This window comes from Paramormyrops kingsleyae, chromosome 14, assembly GCF_048594095.1.
Source record: "Paramormyrops kingsleyae isolate MSU_618 chromosome 14, PKINGS_0.4, whole genome shotgun sequence".
Classification (NCBI taxonomy): Eukaryota; Metazoa; Chordata; class Actinopteri; order Osteoglossiformes; family Mormyridae; genus Paramormyrops; species Paramormyrops kingsleyae.
Genome location: NC_132810.1, coordinates 12,139,157 through 12,163,004, shown reverse-complemented (window position 1 = coordinate 12,163,004; position 23,848 = coordinate 12,139,157). Strand labels below are relative to the sequence as shown.

Sequence of the window (23,848 nt, the reverse complement as noted above, 5' to 3'; positions counted from 1 at the left end):
AATAATAACAAACATTATAATTGTATAATCATGTAATGTTTTTTATTAATGTATATTAAATCTGTTAAGGGATGTTTGGACGTTAAGGTGTACTTGCATGCTACTTATGAATGTTCTATGAATGCATTATGAAGGTGCACTGAATGTTCTGTGAATGCATTATGAAGGTGCACTTAATGTTAAGCGTTGCCCAACAGGTAAGTTAGCAGTTCGTATTAGTGTAAGCTGGAATCTTGACTGCCAGTGAATGACGCACTACAGCACCTTTTAAATCATGGTCCCAGTGTCACCTCAAGCCTGTCAGATATAATACATGCCCCTATTAGTCTTGTCATAGAGTAGTTCCGATAATAGGATATGAGTGATTTATGGATCTGTGACATGTCAGGATTCTGTTTCTTCCTTCCATCTCCTAGGACCCTGACGTCATCAATGCATCCCTTCCGGTAGAGTATGGGCCCCTAGCAGAGAAGGAGGTCAATACTGTCCCCCAGACAGAGGGATCTGCAGCCTTGACTCCTCTGTTGACCCCAGAGCCCTCCCTGCCCTGGACCATCCCTCCACTCCCTCAAGACCGCAGACCTGTGTCTCTGCAGCAAGCTCTGCCATGGCAGCCTGAGGCACACTCACAAGCGGGGGCATCGGAGGTGACCTGGGTGGAGCCTGTTCTTTCCCTAGGGGCCGGATCTGGAGCTTGGCTTCACCCAGACCAGCACTTGCCTGTCACGGCTTCTTCCTCTGGTGGCCAGAAGTTTAAGAACAAGACCAAGAACCTCTGGAACCCTACCTACGGTTCCTGGGGGCTGGATGGCTTTGGACGGGGAAAAACAGCTCTGTCACAGACTCAGTCCATGCCTCTGTCTGGCACCCCGAGCAGCCCATCAGCGACCCCCGCCCCTGAACGGGATGACTCTGGATTTGATGGCAATGGAAGCTCATCCCCGACCAGTTCTCAGGCTTCCCCCTCCTCATCCTCCCCTTCATCACTGCCTCCTTCCAGCCTCAATGCTGCCACCAGCTCAGCTGCCACCACTAGTCCAATCAAGAACAACTCCACTGTTGGCACGGAGCTGGCCAAGTTACAGAGTTTTCCATGTGGCACTGTAAACTATGCCTACGAGGACCAGAACTATGAGGCTAACAACCTCCCCCTAGTGGTCACCAGAGTCCCAGTAGCCAGTTCAAACCCTGGTCCATCCATATCCTGGTCAGGTATCTCCGCATCAAGGATCTCCAAGCCTCATGTGAAGCGCCACGCCAGTTATGGACATGAAGACATCAAGCGGTACACCAAGTCGGAGAAGCCTACTCGCGATAGGGACTCTGGCCTCTCCCTCTCTGAGGACCTTACCGTCATTCCAGTTTAACGCCACAGAATGACACTGAATATACTGGGATACACTGGAATCCATCCAACACCTCACGCTGCAATGGGTCCCGGCCGCTTTATTTATCAGCCATCGCTTACTTTTTTCTGCCATTTTTGTAGAACTATTGTCATGCCATTCATTGTCCATCCATTTACCATGATCAGGACCACAGGGAGGGCCTGGAACCTATCCCAGGCAGCTTAGGCAGCAAGGCTGGGGTACAGCCTGGATGGGATGCTCGTCAATCACGGGGCACGTGTCAGCACACACTCACTCACGGTCATACGCTACAGGCAATTTAGAGATACTTATGAGCCTAACTGCATCTCTTTGCACTATGGGAGGCAACTTCTGATGGTTGGTCAAGTAGAATGCAGGTTGTCTGGCCATGATCGAGGCAGTGAAGGACTCATGTCTTACTAGCTTGTGGGAGTTTTACATACAGAAAAATGTTATGAGGGCAGAAGAAAAAATAGAAATAACCAATCAGATTATAGAGGAGGTGGGTCCAACTACAGGAGGCAGGACCATGACATCGGATTGGTTGGTCCTGCCTCCTCTAGTTGCTTGGACCCACCTCCTCTACAATCTGATTGGTTATTTCCCAGAAAAAAAAAAAAATTTCCTTCTGCCCTCGGAACATTTTTGTGTAAGTAATATTCCCATGAGCGAGTTAAAATGGCAAGTTCTGGCTAATTCCAGAGTTGGCTTTCAGTTTGGCTTGCAGCTCATGTCATCATATGCAGCAGAAGGAAAGACTACTGCTGTATCCTGCAGAGGAGTCTCCACTAAAACCCCAGCAGCGAATGGAATGGAGGAACTGACGACTCCAGCCCCAACAGAGTCCATGGGCGAGGTTCCTCCACAGTCTTCGTACAGCATGAGGCCAGCCAACCACGTCATGTAAAACCAGAAAGTTACAAGAGAAAGACCCCAGGGATGTTGTTGCCAAGAAAATATGCATAGAAAGGCCTACAAGTTTCTGTTGTGAAACCACTTGACTTTTAAGAGTTTTGCTTAGACACAGTTAAAAACTTCAATGATTAACCAGTCATTTGTGTGCTGTTTTAAAAATAGCATGTTCTGTTTTGTTTCTTGGCCTGTTGTGGTGGAGGGCATGTCTTTAATTCCCTGTAAATAATGAAGGGGAGGTTTTAAGAATGTGGGCGGATAGAAGACTGCACAGTTGGAGGATGAAAAGGCCTGTAACGAGAAGATGCCCAGGAGGATTGTGGGAGTTTACAAGTGGGAATCATTTCATTTAACCTCAGCATAAAATCCAGGGATAAAAGATCTGACTGACTTCTTAGAAGGCGTCTTCTGTGAATAAGTACAATCATTTCTTTTCCTTTGTTGTGTTACGTGCACCTGAAGTATATACTTGGCAGTATGAACATTTCTAAAAATCGGATCCTGTGATATTCAGTTTGAAGTCTGGACATTAAACTGAGGCTGACTGAGTAGTGTATTCCCCTGACCAATGTGCGCATTTCCTTGCTTTACTACGTGTTTTCTCCCACATTGCAAATACATGAAGTTCCGGTGTACTTGTAACTCTGAATTTCCCATAAAGTGTGAATTTTTCATCAGTACCCCAAAGTAGCCCTGACTATCATCCCCTGTTATTAATATAGGAAAATTCCAATGTCTGTTTTAGGTTACAACATAGGGTCTTCGCATCAATTGCTCTGATAAAATATTTCCATAAATACGCTTGATAAATTTTGAGGCAATTGGTGTGTTTTAATACCCTTTTATGAACAGTTTTTATAACACAAACTCTTTATTTCTTAAATATATTCCATATTTGTTGTGTTTTTATGTGATTATTGTGTAAGTTGCAGATATACTTCGACAGTCCCCGTTTTCCAACAGAGCTTGTGTGATTAGTAATCATTTATGACAGGTACAACCGTAATATGTTTCCCTGCTAATATAAGAGCAGTGCAATCAAGGCACAGAGAAGCTGTGCAGCCTGATGACAATGCATCTTACTCCCATTTTAAAACATTTTAAGGACCCTGATTTAGTGACTGATTTAAGAAGTCTAAAGAATTGGATCGACAGAGGAGTGATGATGTAGAGACTGCAGGTTGGGTTTTTTGGTTTAGGAATACAGTGTAAAAGGGGATTTATGTGGTGGTAAAACAAACTGCTGTAGATTTATTACTTTTTCTACATGTGTTATTTTGACCATGAATGTCCAACATTGATGGCTGCCCTTTTCTGTGATATAATAATTGTCTGTGTTTGTCCAGCATTAATATGTTTAGTTTTATTAGTATTTTATATAGAATTTTTGAAAACTCTGAATTGCAGAAAGCAGCCAAAGCATAGCAATAATCCTAAATATATATTATAGAGCAAGAAAAAAATAAGCCAATCACCAGACCCCATAATGTACTCATTATTTGTGGTGCACTTGTAGTCATCCTATTGTCTGATATTTATATTGTGTATTTCTGCAGGTTTTGGTAATCTGTGCCCCAGAAGTGATCACCATTGATTCTGAAACTCGCCTTATGGAAGAGATGTAGGGTACTACAGTACTGCAGTTTATTCACCAGGGGGCAGGATTCACAATTGACATACTCTTCAGCATTGCTTTGTACTTTCTTTGATGTCTGCCAAACACATTTAAAAAAAAATAAAAAATAAATAATGCTTTCTTGGTAATTGTTTTTTTTTATTGATGAAATACAGCTGCGGAAAAAATGAAGAGACCACTCTATCATTTTAAATATATCTGCATTTTTAAATCCTGGTTTAATCGTGGTTCTGCTGGCAGAAGGCTACGCTGAGCAGCAGGTTGCTTCCAGGCTCAACAGACAGCAGTACAGAAGAATAAGGTGAAGCAGGAGACACTGGGAACGACCAGAAACCAGCCAGGTAAAGGGCGGAAGCGACATTCTAATGCCAGAGATGACTGTTAACTTATCAGACAGTTTCTCATGAATCGTAGGATGAAATCAAGTGACCTTCAAAAGGAATGGGAAACATTAAGTGCAGGTGTGAGGTGCACTGCTAGGACAGTTTGTTTCAGGCTCCTACAAGCAGGATTGAAGTCCCATAAAGCAAGGAAGAAGCCCTTCATTAATGAGAAACAGGGAAGAACCAGGCTGCAGTTTGCAGAAAAATATATATTATTCACAGACGCAAATGAGTGAAACAAAATGGTCTCATTTTTTTCTGAGGCTGTGCATGTTATTTTAGTGATGCAGATATTCTGTATTGTAATTGGAACTGTTGAAAGGAAAATTAAATCTCCATCCATTCATCCATCAATTTATCTCTACAGCAGAGCCAGAGATCATAGCGTGGGTGGGTCAGTAGAAAATCAGGTGGGCCTGTCCCAGAACAATTCACTTGGTGACAAAATCACACTACAGACTCACCTACCGTATATATTTTTATCAGTTTGGAAATTACCTGTGGCATTACTAAGACCAAATTAACAAAGAGAAATAAAAAGCTATTTGCCTCTCAGCAACACATTTCCTGCGATTGGTCTAACCACACACACACATACCTGTCAGACACAATCATTTTATCATACTGTATCGCTTGCTTTGAACACTCAGTGGGCGGGGCTAGGTTCCATCTGGGTGAGCCCAGGACCAGCATTGTCGCTGTGGTAGATCCATTCATCCATCCTTCTGTCCATCCACCTTGTATTGCCTTACTCAGTGGTGGGCCAGTAGATTAAACAGTTTACAAAAATTATAACTTCTCAGATGAAACCTGGTGTCTGTTAGCGAGGAAGAGTAAAAATAAAAAAATCCCATTTGAAGAGTCCAAAAATGTAAAACAAGTCTTTATATCCAGAGCGACCTTGCTCTTAATATGTTTTCATAGTCTAGCTATCCCACCAGGCAGAATGTTGTTAACGCTAATCGATACTTCATTTTAAGTGCCATGGTGCCATTTCACACTCTGGCGATTACAGTACAAGCATCTTTCTTCTGTAACACAAGATAAAGCCAGACTAATGGAAAGACTGGGGCACTTCAGTAATTAGGTCATTTCCCATTTGGTCTTTTAACTGCTGTGTGTTCTGTCTTTAAGCAGCAAAGCTCACAGCTGCTCTCCTAGTTGCCTGGGAGCAATTTGAATTATCCTCTTTTACTTTTATTATAAAAGTCGGTCAGTGGGACATAAAAGATGAATGTAGCCTGCCGCCCAACAGTGTCCTGAACACTGCTCGTTTTCACTCACTGGAAGGTCACTAAAACCCAGTATGAGCCGATACAATCTAGTAAAACGCAAACATCTGGCCGTCATGGGATGGACAAAGTATACAGGCTGAACGGACTAGACCAGAAGGGGAGTAAATTGACATTTTTTAAAAACTACATTTTATCTCCAGTTCAGTAAGGGTCGTTTTACTGTTGTCAGCATTTGTCACTTTTGTTTAATGAAAAAAGTCACATAACTCACCAATTCTGAAAGTCTTCAGTTCAACCATAGATTTTTGCTGGTTTTGACACAGACTGGCTTCTTTACGTTTCGTTAAAATCTAGTAGTGTTTTCTATATGCTATAAATGTGCTTAATGTTTCAAAACACTGGCGGTATGATTAGGCATCAATTCATTGAACCAGTTCTGTATTGATGTGAACAAAAATGCAGTGTATGCTGGTTTAAAATGCAGTTCTATTTCTGAACATTTGCACTGGCACAAAAGTTTATCGAACGTGTTATATAAAGAAAAATTTGATTTTGGAAATAAAATTATTTGAAATGATCTCATGATGACCTGTACATTTTAATTATATTTCCTCACTGAAATGCCTCATTAATTATGCATTCAATCTCAGTGCAGTATTGTGACTAAGGATATCAAATTTGCTGGAATATGACTGGTTACATTTTTTATGATGCAAAATAAAAAAACAAGGAGCACAAATAAATTCAAATGGTTTTTTACTACAGAAAAGGTTGAAGAACAAAACATAAAGACACAGAGTCCCTGCTATGATTGTCAAGCCAGTACAACAGTATTTAGTGTTTACCAGTTAACTAGCAATAACCCTACTAACATAAGTGTGCAGCCCTTCGTTACACAGATTGGGATGGGAAATAAAAGTTACATACAAATAGCCTTAAATTCCATAAACCGTATTAAAAACATCTGTAAAAAGGCATTTTGAAAATGTTTTATAGGTATATCATGATTGTATTCACTTTCTGGTTCATTATAGAAGTTGGGCAACCACTAACAATGATCGAATCTGTATATTACATGGCATTATAGGCCACAGAAAGTATATTCGAAATATATTAAATATTTGTCTAGCCTATAAATGTTTCCACAAAGTACGGCTTTTCAGAGATGATACAAGCAGGAAAATTGTGATATATTATTTTCCCTTTCCCCATAAATACATATTTAGTCAGTCATTTAAAAAAAAATCCCTTCAATATCTGTAAGATCGACAGGTCAATTATTTCAGCATCTATTTTTTAAAGGAAAGCTTAAAATATTTACAAACATGGTACAAAACTGGAAACTGAGTCTTTGGTAAAGAAGCAATCAGACAGGTTACAAGGAAGTAAAATGTAGTGTTCTAGGCTGTAAACATAAAATTCTTTATGTACAGTATCTGATTTTAACAAGTATATACACTGGAGCAGATTGGCACTCCTTTACAATCCACCGTAAATGTCATAATCTTTCACAATATTATGCAATATCATGATTTGTTGTTTTTTTTGCTGCCTGAAAATAGAGACCTCTTTTTGGCATAAAATAGACACGTCGTCTTGGAAACAAGCCAGCACCACCTGGACCGCTCTGGAGCCACCTGATTGGGCAGTGCTGCCGAAATGGCCACTCGCTTTGGGTCCCCCATGTCCCCCCATGGGTGTCCTCGCACTCAGTCAGCTACCCGTAATTACTTTTACAGTGCGGTTATTAACGTAGCGTTTAAAGATTTTCATGTCTATTCTCTAGAGGGCAAAGCTGGCACAAAGGTAACATTTTCAAACAGTGGCCTCTTAGGTACAAGGGTCACGTATCGTTTTTTTTGTTCCAATAATTTCAAGGCTGGTTAATTGCAGGTTCGACACATTATTACACAGTTACAGCTACCATGTGTATTCAGACAGCTGTTAATGATTACAGATATACTACTGCAGTGTGCTGTTGCTAAATGCTTTACTTGTGAACACAGCTCTTTCAGATTTTATCCTGCAAACCAAAATATATAAATACACTTTGGAAAATAAAATTAGAGAGTATTGTATAAAATTTTAAAGTTGACCTCTAATTCGTATGGAACTTTTAAATGTCATAAACACTTTTGTGACAGCATTATCTTTATCCAGTAACAGATGGAAACACATTGACTATTTGGCAATAAGAGGCCTAAAGTTCAACAGATGCAATCTGACAACTTTCGTAAAATGCAAATAGTGCCCTCTAGTGGCCATGTAGTACATGTCTCTATGGTCTCCCTTCAGGATGTGTGAATTGCAGCCCTTAAAAAACTACCACTACCCAAGACTTATTTCCTTCTAGTAACTCTACTCTTCTCCAAATAATAAAAAGGATAGACAATAGCTGGATGTCATGGTTCCATCAAAGACGTCAGTAGCTGGAGCAGGTTGTCGAGTCCCAACAGGTAGCCATCCTCACGGTTGCCCTCCTGCCATGGGATGCGGTGGTTTAGTTTTTCTCCCTCTGGCAGCGCAGTGGTCTTGCCGAAGTCAATGAGCCACACTTCAGCCCGCTCAGTGCGATCGTGGATGAAGAGCAGAGAGCTTCCGATGACCTTGGCAGAGTGGAGGAAGGACGACTGTCAGACATGTGCTACCGTCTGACACTAACGCAGATTCCTTGCCATCGCCAAGTCAAGGCTGCAGCTCGCCAGGCCAACAGCAGTCCATAAAACATACTGTGCGACCAGTGAGAAGTTGTACAAGCCCATAATGTAATAACTACCAATATGGTCATAATTTTCCCATTCTTAATGTAATAAAAGTCGATAATGAAATAATTGGCAAATAATGTCATATACACTGCCAAACCAAAAAAAAAGTCTCCATTTGAATTTTTAGTTGGACCGCCTTTAGCTTTGATTATGGTGCACATTTCTCATGGCATTGTTTCCACAAGCTTATGCAACATCTCACCCTTTATTTTCATCCAGATTTGCATTAATTTGCATTAAGTACAGAGTTTCTGTACTGACAAGTGAGTTGAACCACTCCATAAAGCCTCCTTCAGCACATCCCGAAGACCTTCAATGAGGTTAAGGTCACAACTCTGTGGTGACCAAGTCATGAGTGAAAATGATTCCTCATGCTCCCTGAACCACTCTTTGATTCAAACCCAATGAATCTCGGCATTCCTATCCTGAAATATACCCATGCCAACAGGGAAGAAAAAATCCATTTATGATGGATGGAGGTGTAACCGTGCAGTAGATTCAGGAACTCAGCTGACTTTACTTTATTGCTGCATAACGTTTCTGAACTTTAATAATGATCCAGTCATTGGCTCTTAAGTATTTGCTGATATAAATTCAAATGGCGACTTTATTTTTGGCCGGGCAGTGTATTTTCTGAACCAATAACGTCATAACTTTTTGCCAATAATGTAATAAGCTATTACATTATTGGTCAATTATTACATTATTGACTTTTATTACATTAATTACTGAGAAATGTATCTCACTATTGGCATATTATTACATTACTGGAAGATATTACATTATTGACTTCTACACCAGTCAATGTGATATCAATGTGTATTATAATTAGATGCACCTGTGGTCCATTTCAATACAAGGTTATTTGTTTTATTTTTGATAGATTGGTTGTTTTAAATATAGTACAGTAACGGTGCAGAGGTCGCAGGTTCAAATGCCAGGAGGCACACATAAAGTCGAAACCCTTCCCTTCACCATAAGTCATTTTGCAAACATCAGCCCTTTGCCCAGAAGTGTAAGGCTACAATGCTACCAAGACTGATTCATATAATTCATTTTTGCAGTTATTCTGAGAAGTGACATACTCTGTTTACTACCATCCTGAAGATTGCCTCAGAAAAGGGCGACAGGATTTCACCCGAATTAGAAAAGAGAACTGCTGGGGACAATGACAGCTGTACTGCCTGTAAAACGAAAGACTTCCAATATTTCATCCTACCTCATGCTGCGTGAAGAATTTAGAATCCTCTAGAACACTTTGTATCTGCTCCAGTTTTCTGAGATAGGACCTCTGATTGGGTGACAAAAAAGGCACAAATTCTTAGGTGACGATAAAAGGTACAAATCCTGACTCAACGTGACTCTTGTGAAAATGGAACTTACGATAATGTTTTTGTTCCCAGCCACGAAATCATTGAAGACCTGCATCACCTCTTCCTTCAACCGGGTCTTCTTGAAGTCTGTACTACAGGTACCATCTGGTTTCTAGAAGCGGCATTGAGTCAGTCTTGGTCAGCTGAGTTTTGAGAGGTATTATCAACCGAGGCACCGAAGTGATTCTCACTACTGAAATCTCTAAAGTTCATCTGAATTTTTCTTCATGCCTACGCTGTGAGCTACGTAGCTTAGAGACAGTTGTGCAACTGTACCCTCTGTTCACTCTGCAACATCAGCACAGTCCATCAGGCCTCACCTTGACGCCTTCGATGCGGAAACCCAGCGTGTGGGTGGAGCTCAAGGTCTCCCGCCACTGCATGTAGCGTGGTTTGGTGACCGCCTTCTGCTGGTGCTCCTCCGCCGTGGGGGCGTCGCTGTCTACCTCCAGCATCTTGTCGTACATGTCTTTGCGCAGCTTGGGCCTCTCCCGGGCTCGCACCAGCTCCTCCTCCAGGTACGTCCTGCAGGACCACGTCAGCCAAAGCCGGTAAAGATCAGGGCAAACTCATGCACTCAGGGATGCCCAAGATACCTGCCCCACACTAGCATGTAGCCATGCACTGCTTAGGGTGTTTTCAGTTGTTCGGGATTGAGTGAGATGAGGGTGGGTGGAGAAGTTTGCTTCCCCCCCCCCCCACACCAAAATAGACCTAAATGACCTTTAACTTTGAATGTGTTTCGCCACAGAACATTTGGCTCCCTGTCCCACCCACTTGATCTGAGGGTGCCAACATGTCGCAGCCGGTTGCAAGAATGCGAAGCGCCGCTTGAGTTGAGCTCTAAGAACCGAGCCAAAGTGAACGCGCGGGGTGTGCTGGCTTGCTGTATTTGCTCGGCCCGTGCACCATCGCTCCCTCCGTACTTGTGGCTCAGCGGGCCAAGCCTCTGTGCCGGTGACTGGAAGGCTGCAGGTAGGAGTCCGGCCTCGGCAGAATAGTCACATGTCTATAGGCTCTTCAGCTAGGCCTTTAACCCCCAGTGCACTGGGTGCTGCTGCAGATGGCTGCCCTTTGCTGCCGAACATGCTCTCACCTACATGTGCATCATGGAGAGCAAGCTAGGATAGGCAAAACGAGAATGACCCCATGTGGGACCAATAAAGTATCATTAAATTAAACTCCTCACTTCAGCCACGCACACAGACTCTCTGTTACAGCCTTCCTGTTACAAAAGACACGCAACGCTCTACTGTTTGTTTTTCTTCAGTTTCACTGTCTCCACTGAACCCTACCAGCTTCCTGTATGTCAAAGAAGGAAACGTAACAGGGGACCCAGTTTGCGTTAGTGTGTGCATGAATAGAAGCTGCTCTGTGCGTCCGTGTGCAGTTCTCTCCATATATCCTACTGCCCGCCTATGTAAACACATGGGTGTGTGTGTGTTTGTGTGTGTGCGTGTGTGCGTGTGTGCCCAGTGTGACTGTGTGTGAAAGACCAGGAGCGTGAGGGAAGCCTTCTTTAAGCTGACATTTCTTTTCCTGTGTGTGCATAAGCGTACGTGTGTGGTGACACGTGTGGGTTTGTTTGTGTGTGTGGCGTGAAAACAAGTCTAAAGGGACACCCCGTAACTGCAACCGTGTTTCTGTGTGTGTGTGTGTGTGTGTGTGTGAGAGAGAGTGTGTGTGTGTGTATGTGTCTGTGTGTGTGTGTCTGTGTGTGTGTGAATGCTTGCCTGAACCCATTCTCCCTCCACACAGGAAACATGGCTGTGCAGTCGGCAAAACAAGACCCGTTTACCATGCCGCCCTACCCTCGGGGGGCAGGAAGTAATCACAAGGCCTCTGAGAGGACAGGTGTTCGATTACGAGAGAAAAAAACAACTGCCAGTTCCCTTGGCCTCACTGATAATCAGAATCATTCACTGGGGGCAAATGACAGCGAGCTTGCCCACCTCCAAGCTCCCCGTCTGCCTCGTTAAATCGAGCAGGCACCCCCACAACGTATTCATTGCATCTTCTCAGATATCCGGGGTGACAGACTGATGGGAGTTTAGCGGTGTTACCCCTGCTGAAACCTTCCTCTGCACTCATGGTTTGAGTCATGCATTCTGGCCCCTTTAAAAGTTCCTCTTTAAGAGGTTGTACTCAAACCCTCCCCAGCTAAATGGCCCCCTCCATTTATGTAGGTGTTCCCCAAGGCCCTTATCTTAGATCAATGTGAACTCTGCAGGAAAACAGTGCGGTTAGTGCTGGTGGGGGCCTGCCAGTTGTTTGTAAAGGTAATCCATCTACACAGAGTGCTGCATTTTTAATGCACGAGTTTTCCAGTGTGAACACCCCCACCGCATATTATACCTCACGCCCATTTTGCAATCCATGACACTGGGTCCGTCGAAATCATACAACAGGTCTGTCAGCTGCAGGTAGGCTTCGCCGTCACGCTCTGTCACGCCATGGTATTTGGGCACAAAGTCTTGTAGGCGTTCCCCTCTCAGCCGCTCGAAGCACAGCTTCTCGTTCTCCGAGAACTTCTTCAGAATGGTGCCCTCCTCACCAGCCTTGAAGCTGCCTGTGGGGTCCGGGGCACATTATTGCAGGGGGGCACAGCTGCAGGCAAAGGCCTGAGGCATTTCTACTTATTGTCCAGCCAGGAGACACAATAACTCCTTAACATGAGTCAGTGGGAACCCTTTTACTTATGCACATCATTTTGTGACTTCAGGTGATCATAGAAGAGCGAGGAAGGAGGCCTCACCTTTGTGTCCAGCGAGCTGAATCCAGGACAGTCGCTTACGGTGCGAGACGAACGGCCAGTGGACGAGGCTCTTAATCTTCGACCAGGATCTGTTTTGCTGAAGGAAACAGGACAAGCAAGCTGAGTCAAGGGAAGCCTCAAAGAAGCATGAAAAAATTGCCCAAGGGGGTTGCAGGCCTGTTTTTTTTCTAGATGCTAGATTGACTGGCCCATCTCCAAGGGCGTGTTTTGTAGGTACACAGATTTCTGAGCCAAAGTTGAATTGCCCCAACATACCACTGCATGCCGTGCATAAGTAACCAGTCCTCCATGGAAACTCTGACTAAAGACACTTATAGAAACCCTCACTGCTGTTCCACTTGCATTGCATGAAAAACACAAACAATAAAATGCCTCGCATCCATTTCATAGCTGGACTCGGATGGCTAACGTGACAGTGTGTTGGCCAATATTGAGGCAATGCAGTAGATCACAGCTTAAACATGCAGGTTCACACTACGAGCAGATGAATCACACAACACACCGCAGGCAGCAAGTGCAGGGTTTGGAATCGCTATTCAGACAAACAAGCATCGTAGAAGAGTTTCCTGTGAGCTCTGGTGTGTCTGAAGCCTGCCACGACAATGACCTTATGAAGAGGCTTGTGTGTGTGTTTTTTTTTTCAGAAACTGGGCGACCTATAGTATATCAGCTAGACAGCTATTACAAATCGGGGGAAGTCAGGGCAACACTGCAGTTAGTCAATGCCTGCTTGCCTGCTGCTTGAGGAGATTAACGGCAACTCACTTCCAGGGAATCAGTGAGACTGTGAAATGGGAAGATTTGCCAGTCATTTGGAAAACATAAGCAGCACATCTCATTTGCAGCAGTTCCATAGCTTCCAGTTACTTTGAACATTGCTCAAAACAGAGCGAGCAGTTCCCTGAAGTTGTAAGCATGCTTGAGTGGTTAGTAATCTGTTCGTAGCAACTGATGCTCTCAGTTTTTCTGTGTTCCAAAACTGAGCCAGACAGTAACACTGGCTCTCTGCTGCCCACGTTTTTTTACACATCCCATCAGTCTGCACCCGCAACAGCACCACGGTGAGTAAATCGCCAGAATCTCGCCTATACCAGCACTTTCTCATAACTGTGCATAGAGAGATCCTCGGGCAGGCTAACTCTTAAGGCTCATCGCCATTAGGAACTCGGTAACCTGTTCTCCCTTACGATCAGAATGTTTTCTATACCCACGACTGTGCCTGTCATGTCCTCCTCCTTCATCAGTGAGTTTACCGCAGTTTGTGCTTTCAAAACGTTAAATGTACCACAGGTTACGCCTTCAAGATGTGCAATCAGTTATCGCCGCCTGGACAATGGGAGGCCACGCTGCCACCAAGGTCACTAATTGGCATGTATCGCGTCACTTCCCTCGGCATCCCCTCGGAAACGTGATTCACCTGCATGAATGTGAGCATGGCCAAAAACAGCGTAAAAATCATCAAAAGTATCTTCAGTATGATCAGACAGTCCAAATTGGCAACATCCATTACTAGCACTTGACCGATATTTTTTTATTTCATAGAACACTTCCCAACTGCTTTTCAGAAAAGAATGTTTCCATCGATGCTAATATGAATTAATGGGTTACTAAAAACAGATGGATTCATTATAATTACAACTGAATAATTGCATACTGCTGCAATTTTATTCACAGGTAGGATCTTCGGTTCAATGCAGGAAGCTGTCAATCAAAAGTACATTCACTGGTCAGTTTATTAGGTATACCAAGCAACTACTGGGTAGGAGCAACATTTGCCTCCATAACTGCTTCGAGGATAAGCGAGTTGTGTGTTCAGAGAAGTCTTTCTGCACATGCACTGTTGCTAATTTACGCTTAACATAGCATTTGAATATCTCCGGAAGGCGGCCGTTTCTGAGATGCTGGAAATCCGTCCCCAATGATGACATCAAGTTCAGAGTCGCTCGGGTCATACATCTCGGCCGTTCAGATGCTCAGCCACATGGCAAATGAACCTCTTGAGCCTTTCCGATTCCTACAGCCACGTCATCGGTTGTTTAGATAACCAGTCTGTTTGCACTAACAAGCATCTGCACCTAATGAAGTGGCTGAGGAGGGTATAGTTCAATTGGGTTTGCTTTTCATGATTTACCTCCATGTGTGGAGCATGAGCAGACTTCAGTGCTCTTATATCCTCATAAAGTAGCCATCCAGGCATCTTCTAACCTACCCCAGGCTGCACACGGCACTTGGCTGGGCTACACCCTAGAGGGGATGCCGGTCCATTGCATAGCAAATACACACATGCACATTATACACTTCAGGCATTTTACAGACACCACTGAACCTAAATGAAAGTCTTTGGACTGCAGGAGGACACCCACGCCACACAGGGAGTGCATGAAAAGTCCACCCCCATTACTTAAACATTCAGATGCTGTTATTTTCTGTTCTTCTAAGTAAATGTAGAGATACATAGGAGTTCTTTGCTCATCACATATACAGTCTTGCCTTCTGAGATACATGGTGAGGATGAAGGTTCCGGTCCAAGCACGGGGTCAGCAAATTATCGGGCTCAGTCAGGGTTCAGGGCTTCGCCCGGGGGCCAGACGGTGATATGATGACTCTGCAGCCACAGGATTCGAGCTGGTGAACTGCGGGTAGGGGGTACACCCGCCGAGCCAGCAGAACCATCCACCGCAACGTGAAATACTTGCACTACACCACTGCTGTCAGGGTGAAATATTACGAAGTAGAAAAGGTGGGGTGTGCAATATACACACGCACACAAAACTTTACACACAGAACAACATGTAGCTCAGCAGAAGAAGAGCCCCCCCGTGCAAAGCCCTTTCGGCAAAGCGAAAGCTGGTAGGAGGAGGACTGGATCTTCTCTAGCCATGTTCTCTCATTGTCACTAGGCAACCAAAAGAAATGCAAGCATGAGCTCAAAAATGGTTTCACTGTAGGGATACACTGCAAATGTCACAGGCAAAGGCTACTGGTGCAGCAGCCGATCGAGATATACACAATCCTTGCATAAATGCGGGACGCGCTGGCCCACACTGCTCAGATCGCGTAATTAGACAACTTTTTATGGCCCGTGATCATTTTTTGACTTTTTCGCCTGGCTCAGCTTTTGCCACATAAAGCTAAATGTCAGCGCAGCAGGCTTGATGTGCATTGTAAGAGCTGGGCCCTCTGTGCAGCTTGTGTGTGGAGCCTTCGCCCACGCAAAGGGACAGATAAGGAACTACCCCAAGACTCATCTGCCCACGTGTCAGCGCACATTATCACTGCCGCCCAAAGAGGCTCGCGAGGACAAACACGGGCGATGCTGCTCGCCCGCTCTCCCTCCGCCAGTCTGAGAGGGGCATGAATGGCTACCTGTCCAACACACAAGATTAATTACATAATGCCCACTGCCTGACACTTCGCACGACCGGTGACAGTTTCAGGCTGTTTCATAAACAACTGCGGCTCATTTTCAGTTCCCCATGTTTCAACAAAGGTCTCTCTCTTCCCTAGAGACCCACCACACCAAATGAATTTATAATCTCACTCTGTTTCAGCTCAGCCCCACGCTGGCCCTGGCCGGCACAGCTAATTGGCTTGGTGAGAAATTCAATCATCATTTTTAGATGTGTGGTTTTAAAATGTGGCTATAGCAGCACATCCCTCTGCAAGCTGTGAAATCATTTTTTTTTTTAATGAACATGTTATACAAGAAGCAGCTCCAACCACATCCAAATTACACCTGTTTTCTCCTGGCAGAGATACAGGAAAAACTTTTAAATTAGTCCAACCAATTTATATCCTATCAGAACATGGCCACAACCCCCCCCCCCCAACCTTAGCTGCTCTAACTGACTTGAATACATTCTGTAGAGCAGTCTTCACCATCACACAGTGGCAGAAAGCTGTGCAGAAGATCTGGGGGTCTTTTCCAGGAAACAGTGACTTGTATAAACACACAGTAAACTGTAAGATTACAGTACATATTTAATCCTTTAAAAAGTGATAATTATACTCCAGATGAGCATAAGCAGCACAATACTAACTGCATGGCTTGATAAATCGCTCTTAAATCACTATACATTTAGGTCTTAAAGTGAGAACATTATCCCAGGGTACATCATTAACGCCCAAATAATTAATTTCGATTTATTAAAAGCTTGATTTATCAGCTAAGGATGAAGTGTTTAACTGCGCCGGGGCATGTACGCTCAGCGTTCTGGTGGGTGTTCCCCGCGTCGTCATCCAAGTGACTTTTCACACTTCACTAGCAGAGCAAACTTGTCATAGATCACAAGGAAGCATCAGCCTTGCGTTTCCAATACACTCTGCGGTCGAACGGAGAGGCAAGGCAGCCAAGAAACCCCAAATAAATAAGAATATTACAGGCTACCCCCTGAGCTAATGGAAAAAAGCACAAATGTTATTACTGGGATGATGTCTCCCTCGTCATGCTTATATAACCATACCGGCAGCTTACGGCCTTTGCTGGATGAACTCCTGTCACGCGGCTTACAGAGCAGGACTAGCGCACAGCCTGAAGACTGATTGCTGCTTTCCACAAACTGATAACTGTCCCTGGTTTTTGTTATTCTTTTACAGGGCCTCATTTATGCAATTAAGATTATACTCTGACTGCCTTAAACATCTAAATGTCTTCAGAGAATTAATGCTCACAACCTCTGCCTTGCAAAATTGTACAATCTAGGGCTGTCCAGAGCTCTACCAGTGCAACGCTGCTCACTATGCTTATCAGAAAAATCCAGCATAATTTACAACTGTGGTTTCTGGAATCCGCAGTAAACAAACACCCAGTGTCTTTATATCTCAAAAATATCTGGCATACCAGTTACGCTTTTCACAAACGAAAGGGCAATTTTCCCTGTCTGATGCTCTGCCTAGAATATTTGCTAATTGCTGGGAAGAGAAAGGAGAATTGAAAGCCTTTTGCATCATTCGGATGAAACATCTGAGTGGCCAAAAAAACATTTCGCTACATTAGCATCTCCTGCTCAAGTGATTCAGATGCTGATCAATCAAAGCGTGTATCACATTTCTGACCGTGCCATTAATATTTAATGCTGAGTGTTAACAAATGCATGTGGCTGAGCCACAATGCTGCCATAAAAACTCAGGAAGAGCAACCAAACATTAAATGCTAGGGCTTTGAAAAAGACCATACAAAAGAATTAGCATAGGGAAAAAAAATTCCCATACACGTGATGAAATTGTGTGGTAATAAACAGAGGATCCCTAGAACAGAAAGCTGACAGGAGGAAGTAATTCACTCAAGCTAATGTCAATCTTTAGCAATCTGACTGGCTAGAAAAACAAGAGGAAACCCTTTCTGCCAAATGCTGACTGTTGTATTGTTTAACCCTACAAGGCAGATCAGTATCTGTCAGGGGAAATCTGACAAGTCCATCGCCCTTGTTCTTCAACGGACCACGGCATTCAGTTGACAAGTCATTCAATCAATGATCAAAGCTGTTTTCCAGATTTCACAAAATGCAGTAACGTGAATAAAATGCCAGGAAACAAAACATACGCATATTTCATTCCAGAGAAATGACGGTGAATAGTCAGTGGAGACAGGAGCCACCAATCAGTTATCAGAATTCACAGCTTGCAGTGCATGTTCTGGACCAGATTACATATAACTGGGAATGGAAAACAAATGCCAAAATAATAAAAGTAAATACATAAGTATGTGTGTGTGTGAGTGTGTGTGTGTGTGTATATATATGTATGGACATATAGGTGTATGCATTTTAGATTCATACTTATATACATTTAAATATAACATGTAAGAAAGCAAGCTAAAGAATTTAATAATGTACAGATTAAGGCTAACCAGAAAGCGACTTTGTGACTTTTTTTTTCTACTTTCCATGGCTGGATATATTTATCTTTTCTGCCCTTTTATAGAACAGCTTGACTAAAGGCCTGCCAGGCAGGTGGAAAATGTTAGCCTGACGTCCCAGCCTTAAGTAGGCCATCACCTCCGAGGCCAGGCTAAAACAATCAACATCGAGTCCATCAAATCTTCTGCAGAAACAGAACTCATAGAAATCAGCACCATATATAAGACTTTGCTGTTTTACCGTCACAATTTTTTATTGTACTTTTACAGAGAAAAATGTAAAAACACTGGTCAGTGCTCATATGACTTAAAAATCTTCCAAATACAATTTTTTTAAGGATCCCAAAAAAAGAGTATGAAGCACCAGTTTGGGAGTTTGGGGGGGGGGTGTGGAGAAAGCACAAGGTAAGTCAACAGTGGGTACTCAAGTGCAGTCATCTGTGTGCCCACCACATACACACAAGCACGCACACACACACGGACACACACACACACACAAGCACGCACGTGTAGGGTAAACATATCCTTATGGGGACCGCTCATTCATTTCAATGGGAAAAATGCTAACGCTAACTATGACAACCTTAACCCCCACCCTGCCCTAACCATAACCATAAGTAACCTAACAAAATACAAGAGTTTTTGCATTTTTAGTTTTTTCATAGCAGTCACCGATTTTTATAAAATAGAGTTTTCCCTTATGGGAACCAGGAAACCGACCCCATAAGGGAAAAAAAACGGATATTTATCACATTATGGGGACATTATGTCCCCATAAGGATAGGTAAAGCCGCTCACACACACACACGGACACACACACACACACACCTCTTCCTCCTATTCCTCTCACTCTCTCCCTTTAAGACACAGAGCAGGGTTTAAGAGGACCTGAGCCGCCGACAGAGAAATGAAGTTCCATGGAAAAACAGGGCCGTTCTGGCTCATTTCCGAATGACTCACTGGACAAGATCTGTCTAGAGCCAGAAGCTTTGTAGTTTGCGACAAATTAAATGGAAAATACAGGAAGCACAAAGCATCAAGTCACCTTTAGAAGTAAACTGCATTTACAAAAATCCAAGGACTGCCTGCACACCATAAATTTGTACCTCACGGTTAACCCTTGTCAGGCTGGTGCCTGATGCCCAGACATTAACATCTTTGTAACATATTGACCTTAGACACCTTTCAGAGAACCAGATGTTTTGGGCTTGTATCGCTCAGAGCTCAGACAGCGACCTTTTAGTCTTCCAGGGTCAAACTTGTTTTCAGCAGAAGGCTGCTACTGTATGTTGCCTTGTTAAACTCTAAACATCTGTCTACAACAGCAGCCCCCAACTGGCAGACTATGGTCCACATCCAGGACAGAATACAATTTAATCTGGACCAATTGATCATAATCATTGGATAGTGCAAACCCACACTGCTCATTTTTATTTTTTATTTTTTCGCAGGCTGATGGAAATTGGCCCTCGGGGAAAAATAGTTGTTGACCGCCTCCTCTCATTCAGTGTCCATTTTCATTCTGCAATGCCTGGGAACCTTTTGAACAGACAATGAACTGACAATGCATAAACAGGGTGACTTCATGCTCATAACAACAATGGGCACGTGCAGCCGGGAATGCCAGGATGACATAGTCATAATGAGAGCAGAATGCGGCTTCAAGCTGAACTCAGAAGAAGAAGAAGCTCAGGTTTCCAGTGGAGACTTTTCCTGTGCAGTTCCTATACCAGTGTTTCCCAATCCAGTCCTTGGGAGCCCTCAGCAGTTCCACATTTTTGCTCCCTCCCTGCTCCCTCCCAGACAGTCCTCATTTTGCTCCCTCCCAGACAGTCCATGTTTTTGCTCCTTCCCAGCTCCCTGCCAGACAGTCCACATTTTTGCTCCCTCCCAGACAGTCCATGTTTTTGCTCCTTCCCAACTCCCTGCATGACAGTCCATATTTTTGCTCCCTCCCAGCTCCCTGCCCAAAATTCCACATTTTTGCTCCCTCCCAGCACCCTGCCAGACAGTACACATTTCTGCTCCCTCCCAGCTCCCTGTCAGACAGTCCACATTTTTGCCCACTCCCAATTCCCTGCATGACAATCCATATTTTTGCTCCCTCCCAGCTCCCTGCCCAACAGTCCACCCCAGCTCCCTGCCAGACAGTCTATGTTTTCACTCCTTCCCAGCTCCCTGCCAGACAGTCCACATTTTTGCTCCCTCCAAACTCCCTGTACGACAGTCCATATTTTTCCTCCCTCCCAGCTCCCTGCCCAACAATCCACATTTTTGCTCCCTCCTAGCTCCCTGCCAGACAGTCCACATTTTTGCTCCCTGCTCTAAACAACTTCGGAAAACCTGACAGCACATTAGCCAACCACTACCAAAAACTGCAGCCCTGCGTCATTTCAATATCAGCTTCATATTGTGTTTTTGTCTTATATCTGTATGACATTCAGCTACTCAACCACTGCTGCCTAATTTTTTACATTAATGCCTGCTATGCTCTATTATGTTTTAAAGACATTTCATTTTTATCAATAAGCAAATAAGCATAGCCAAAAAAGTATTTGGTTTTACTGGATAACACACAAAACTCTAAAGTTAAGTGTGCCTGTTTGCGAATGCTGATCTAGACTCCTACTAGTCCTCTTAATAAATCATTTTAATGTATATTATTTCGTTTTTAGGGAAATACTTTTTAATATTTTTTCTGCATTTCCTCTGGCAGTCCAACAGTATGTTTTAAAAGGAGCAAATCTACGAGCCCTTCAGCGTGCCTTGCATGAATTGACACATCACCCCAGTTTTGTGGAACAACACCATACAGTATCTCTTAGACGAAAACAAACAGAAAGGAGATCCTTTGGGGGGAAAGGCCAACTATTCAAGAAATACCATTCACGTCATTTGGATAACCACTTATTCAGTTCAGCATTGCAGTAAAGCTGGAGCCTATTTCAGGAAGCAAAGAGCACAAGACAGGGGGCACCACTGACAGGAAGCCAGCGTCTCACAGGGCAGCCGTTCACGACTCGCCTACGAAGTCACATAGAGAACATGAAAACTACACAGGCTCGCAGACCTGGGGGTGTTAATCGAAGCCATGACCCACGGGATTTGTTACTCACTGAGCCACCACGATAAGATAAGTTAAAATTGTATAATAACAAACCTAATGTGCATTTCGTAGAGCCCAGCAAAAACGTTAACTGTTTTGGTAACATTGTAAAACACAGTAACCAGACATGACGGTATGCAAATCGGGCTTTCCAGAAACCGCAGGCTGATTGCCTGGGTAGCGATTGATTCTTCAGATAACTCTGCCTCATTTGATTTAGATTCATATTGGTCCTTAATATAATTATTTAGTCCTTAATTATATGAGTTCTCCATGTTATTTCTTGTATCTCGGGGAATTAGATACATTTTAAAACTTTACATTTAACTGTAAACTATATAGTAACAATATATTCATAACACACATATAATATTTTGACTTTTTATAAAATAAAATAAGTAAATAAATAAAAACTTTCTTTGCAAGCTGTTATGCAATCTGGAACAACGTTAAGTATAGAGGCCCTCCCGTCTCACCCTTCCAGTTAACGAAATTCAATGATCAGTTTATCGTAAGAAAACAGTCACTCGTGCCCGAGTTAATTGTTCAAGACTAATAACTGTCACTGAATTGTTGATTAATTTAGAACATAAATATTAATATTTGGAAATAAAACATTCATTTACGTCTAACATATGATATACAACGTCAGCAGTGTGAACAGTCTCAAATTGTTCGGCAATGTGGCAAAATAATTGGGTCATTTATTTAATTACTCTTCTGAGAAAAGTAAAAATTATTCAGAAAAACAGAAACTATCAAATCCCTGACAATAACTTATGAATATTCGAAGATTACTCGGATAAAAGGTGATGTCCTTATTATATGATACAACGAATGTTCTGAAAGACTAACAAACTAATTTAGAGGCAACGACAATTTTCAGTGCTGGTTTGCGAGAAAATAAAACACTGATTTCAACATTGCACCAGCATGACCACATCTGACAGTTATGGTGAGAACGCGACTTGCCAAAACCATTAAATAAGACGAGAGGTAATTCTGAAGGTCTGTAGGGGGTCTATTCTAAAAAAACAATCTAACTCAAAGTGGAAACAAACGTGGTTTCGAAGTATATTCAGCTTTCCTCACATGATGTAAATTTTATTGAATTCATAACTGCTTCTAGGATCCATTCATCCATTTTCTATACACACTTGGTCTAAACGTCCAAAACGTCCTTCACTTGATTTCCAAGTTGTGCTTCGAATAAGAACAACCTGTTCACTGGCTGAAGTTGCACCGTGTAGTCGGATCTAGTGTGATCTACAACATGGTTCGAATACACAGATCCAAAGCGGAATATTCCATTATGGTTGTATTTGTTCACGATGAAACAATGTTAGTAACAAACTGGCTTGTTGCCTTACGTTCATGAAAATTAGTACAGTGAGAGATGCATGCAGTCCTAGAATTTAGAACTTCGGTAAAATGTTCTTTAATGGTATTATATAGGGCCTGTTTTATATGTGTGGACCTTCTGGACCTAAATCTCACAAAAAATACATTTGAAAACATGAATATGGTTAACGACATGAAAACTTACCGTGGTCGAGTCCTCCACCGGCTCTAAAGTGACGATGCCTTTGCTTTTGGTCTCGTTGTCACTAAGAATGTCATCTTCAGACTCCTCGAGAACCGTGGAGGAGCCGGCAGATGACACTGAGGAATTGGACTGTTTTCGCCGAAGAGGACCATCGAGATCATTCCAGTCATCTTCTTGGAACTCCCGAGGACCATCACCCTCCTCTGGAGTTATGGTCACCTGCGGAACACAACCTACCCTACAGTTTAGGTCTTCATTTGAAGCGATTGTGGCCGTTTCCACCATGGGGTTTGCTAGTTCTGTAGTCGGACTGACTCCGTTGCTGATCTCGGGTGACTTTCGACTAGCTCTCTTCTCCCTGGCCAGTCTCTGCCGTTCTTTGGACATCTGCTTGACCTGATCGCCTCGTTGGTGTCGAGGGCGGCTTTTATCGGCTGCGACGGGAGAGAGCGACGTCCGGACCTGCACCGCGACTCCCGCTTTTACTGCATGGTTCTCCACGATCGCTTCAGTTTCGGCAGTAAAGCGAACTCGATCGGACGCGCTGTCCAAACGCCCGCCTTCCCTTTCACTTTCCCCGTCTTTCAGAGAATTTCTCACGTCCGATTCATTGTCATCTCCCCCGCTGGCTTTCGGAGCTCCTCTCCTCGCTCCGAGTGTGTGTAGCATAGCGCGATTCGCTGTGCGTGGGGTGTCTTCCTTATTTATATAGCGCCTTTTCTTTTCTCTCTCACTCGGTGTCTTTCTTTCGGTTTTAGCGCACGGACCTGTTGGGTCGCCGCAAACTCCTCTTGGGCTTCTTTCTCGGCTTGGTCTAGCACTTCACGATGTTTGAGCCAGCCCTAAATTACCACCGATCCTGAAAATCATAAGAGTGTGTAAACAGGGT

The 23,848-nt window shown here is 43.4% G+C and overlaps 2 protein-coding genes across 3 annotated transcripts in view; one reads left to right on the top strand and one right to left on the bottom strand.

Annotated features, from left to right (window-relative positions):
• ltk (leukocyte receptor tyrosine kinase) overlaps positions 1-1,848 on the top strand; it is a 60,423-nt gene extending 58,575 nt beyond the window's left edge. For both annotated transcript variants that reach the window (XM_023828237.1, XM_023828236.1), the window contains exon 29: positions 417-1,848. In XM_023828237.1, the coding sequence (XP_023684005.1) occupies positions 417-1,367 (951 nt within the window). In that variant the 3' untranslated portion in view covers positions 1,368-1,848. The remainder of the gene's footprint in view (positions 1-416) is intronic.
• Positions 1,849-6,275: 4,427 nt separating this feature from the next.
• On the bottom strand, positions 6,276-23,848 carry itpka (inositol-trisphosphate 3-kinase A). The gene is made up of 7 exons (XM_023828238.2): positions 22,960-23,848; positions 12,430-12,526; positions 12,030-12,243; positions 9,995-10,199; positions 9,685-9,786; positions 9,521-9,592; positions 6,276-8,142 (listed from the first exon to the last, which is right to left on the bottom strand). The coding sequence occupies exons 1-7, from the start codon at positions 23,626-23,628 to the stop codon at positions 7,939-7,941; spliced, it is 1,563 nt and encodes a 520-aa protein (XP_023684006.1). The 5' UTR covers positions 23,629-23,848; the 3' UTR covers positions 6,276-7,938.

Excerpts from the sequence above, each read along its gene's own strand:
- itpka (XM_023828238.2), bottom strand. The coding sequence starts at position 23,628 with ATGCTACACACACTCGGAGCGAGGAGAGGAGCTCCGAAAGCCAGCGGG. Across the intron at positions 12,527-22,959 it reads CGGTGGAGGACTCGACCACG|CAAAACAGATCCTGGTCGAA; the intron begins GTAAGTTTTCAT and ends TGTTTCCTTCAG. Across the intron at positions 8,143-9,520 it reads AATTCTTCACGCAGCATGAG|GTCATCGGAAGCTCTCTGCT; the intron begins GTAGGATGAAAT and ends CACTCTGCCAAG.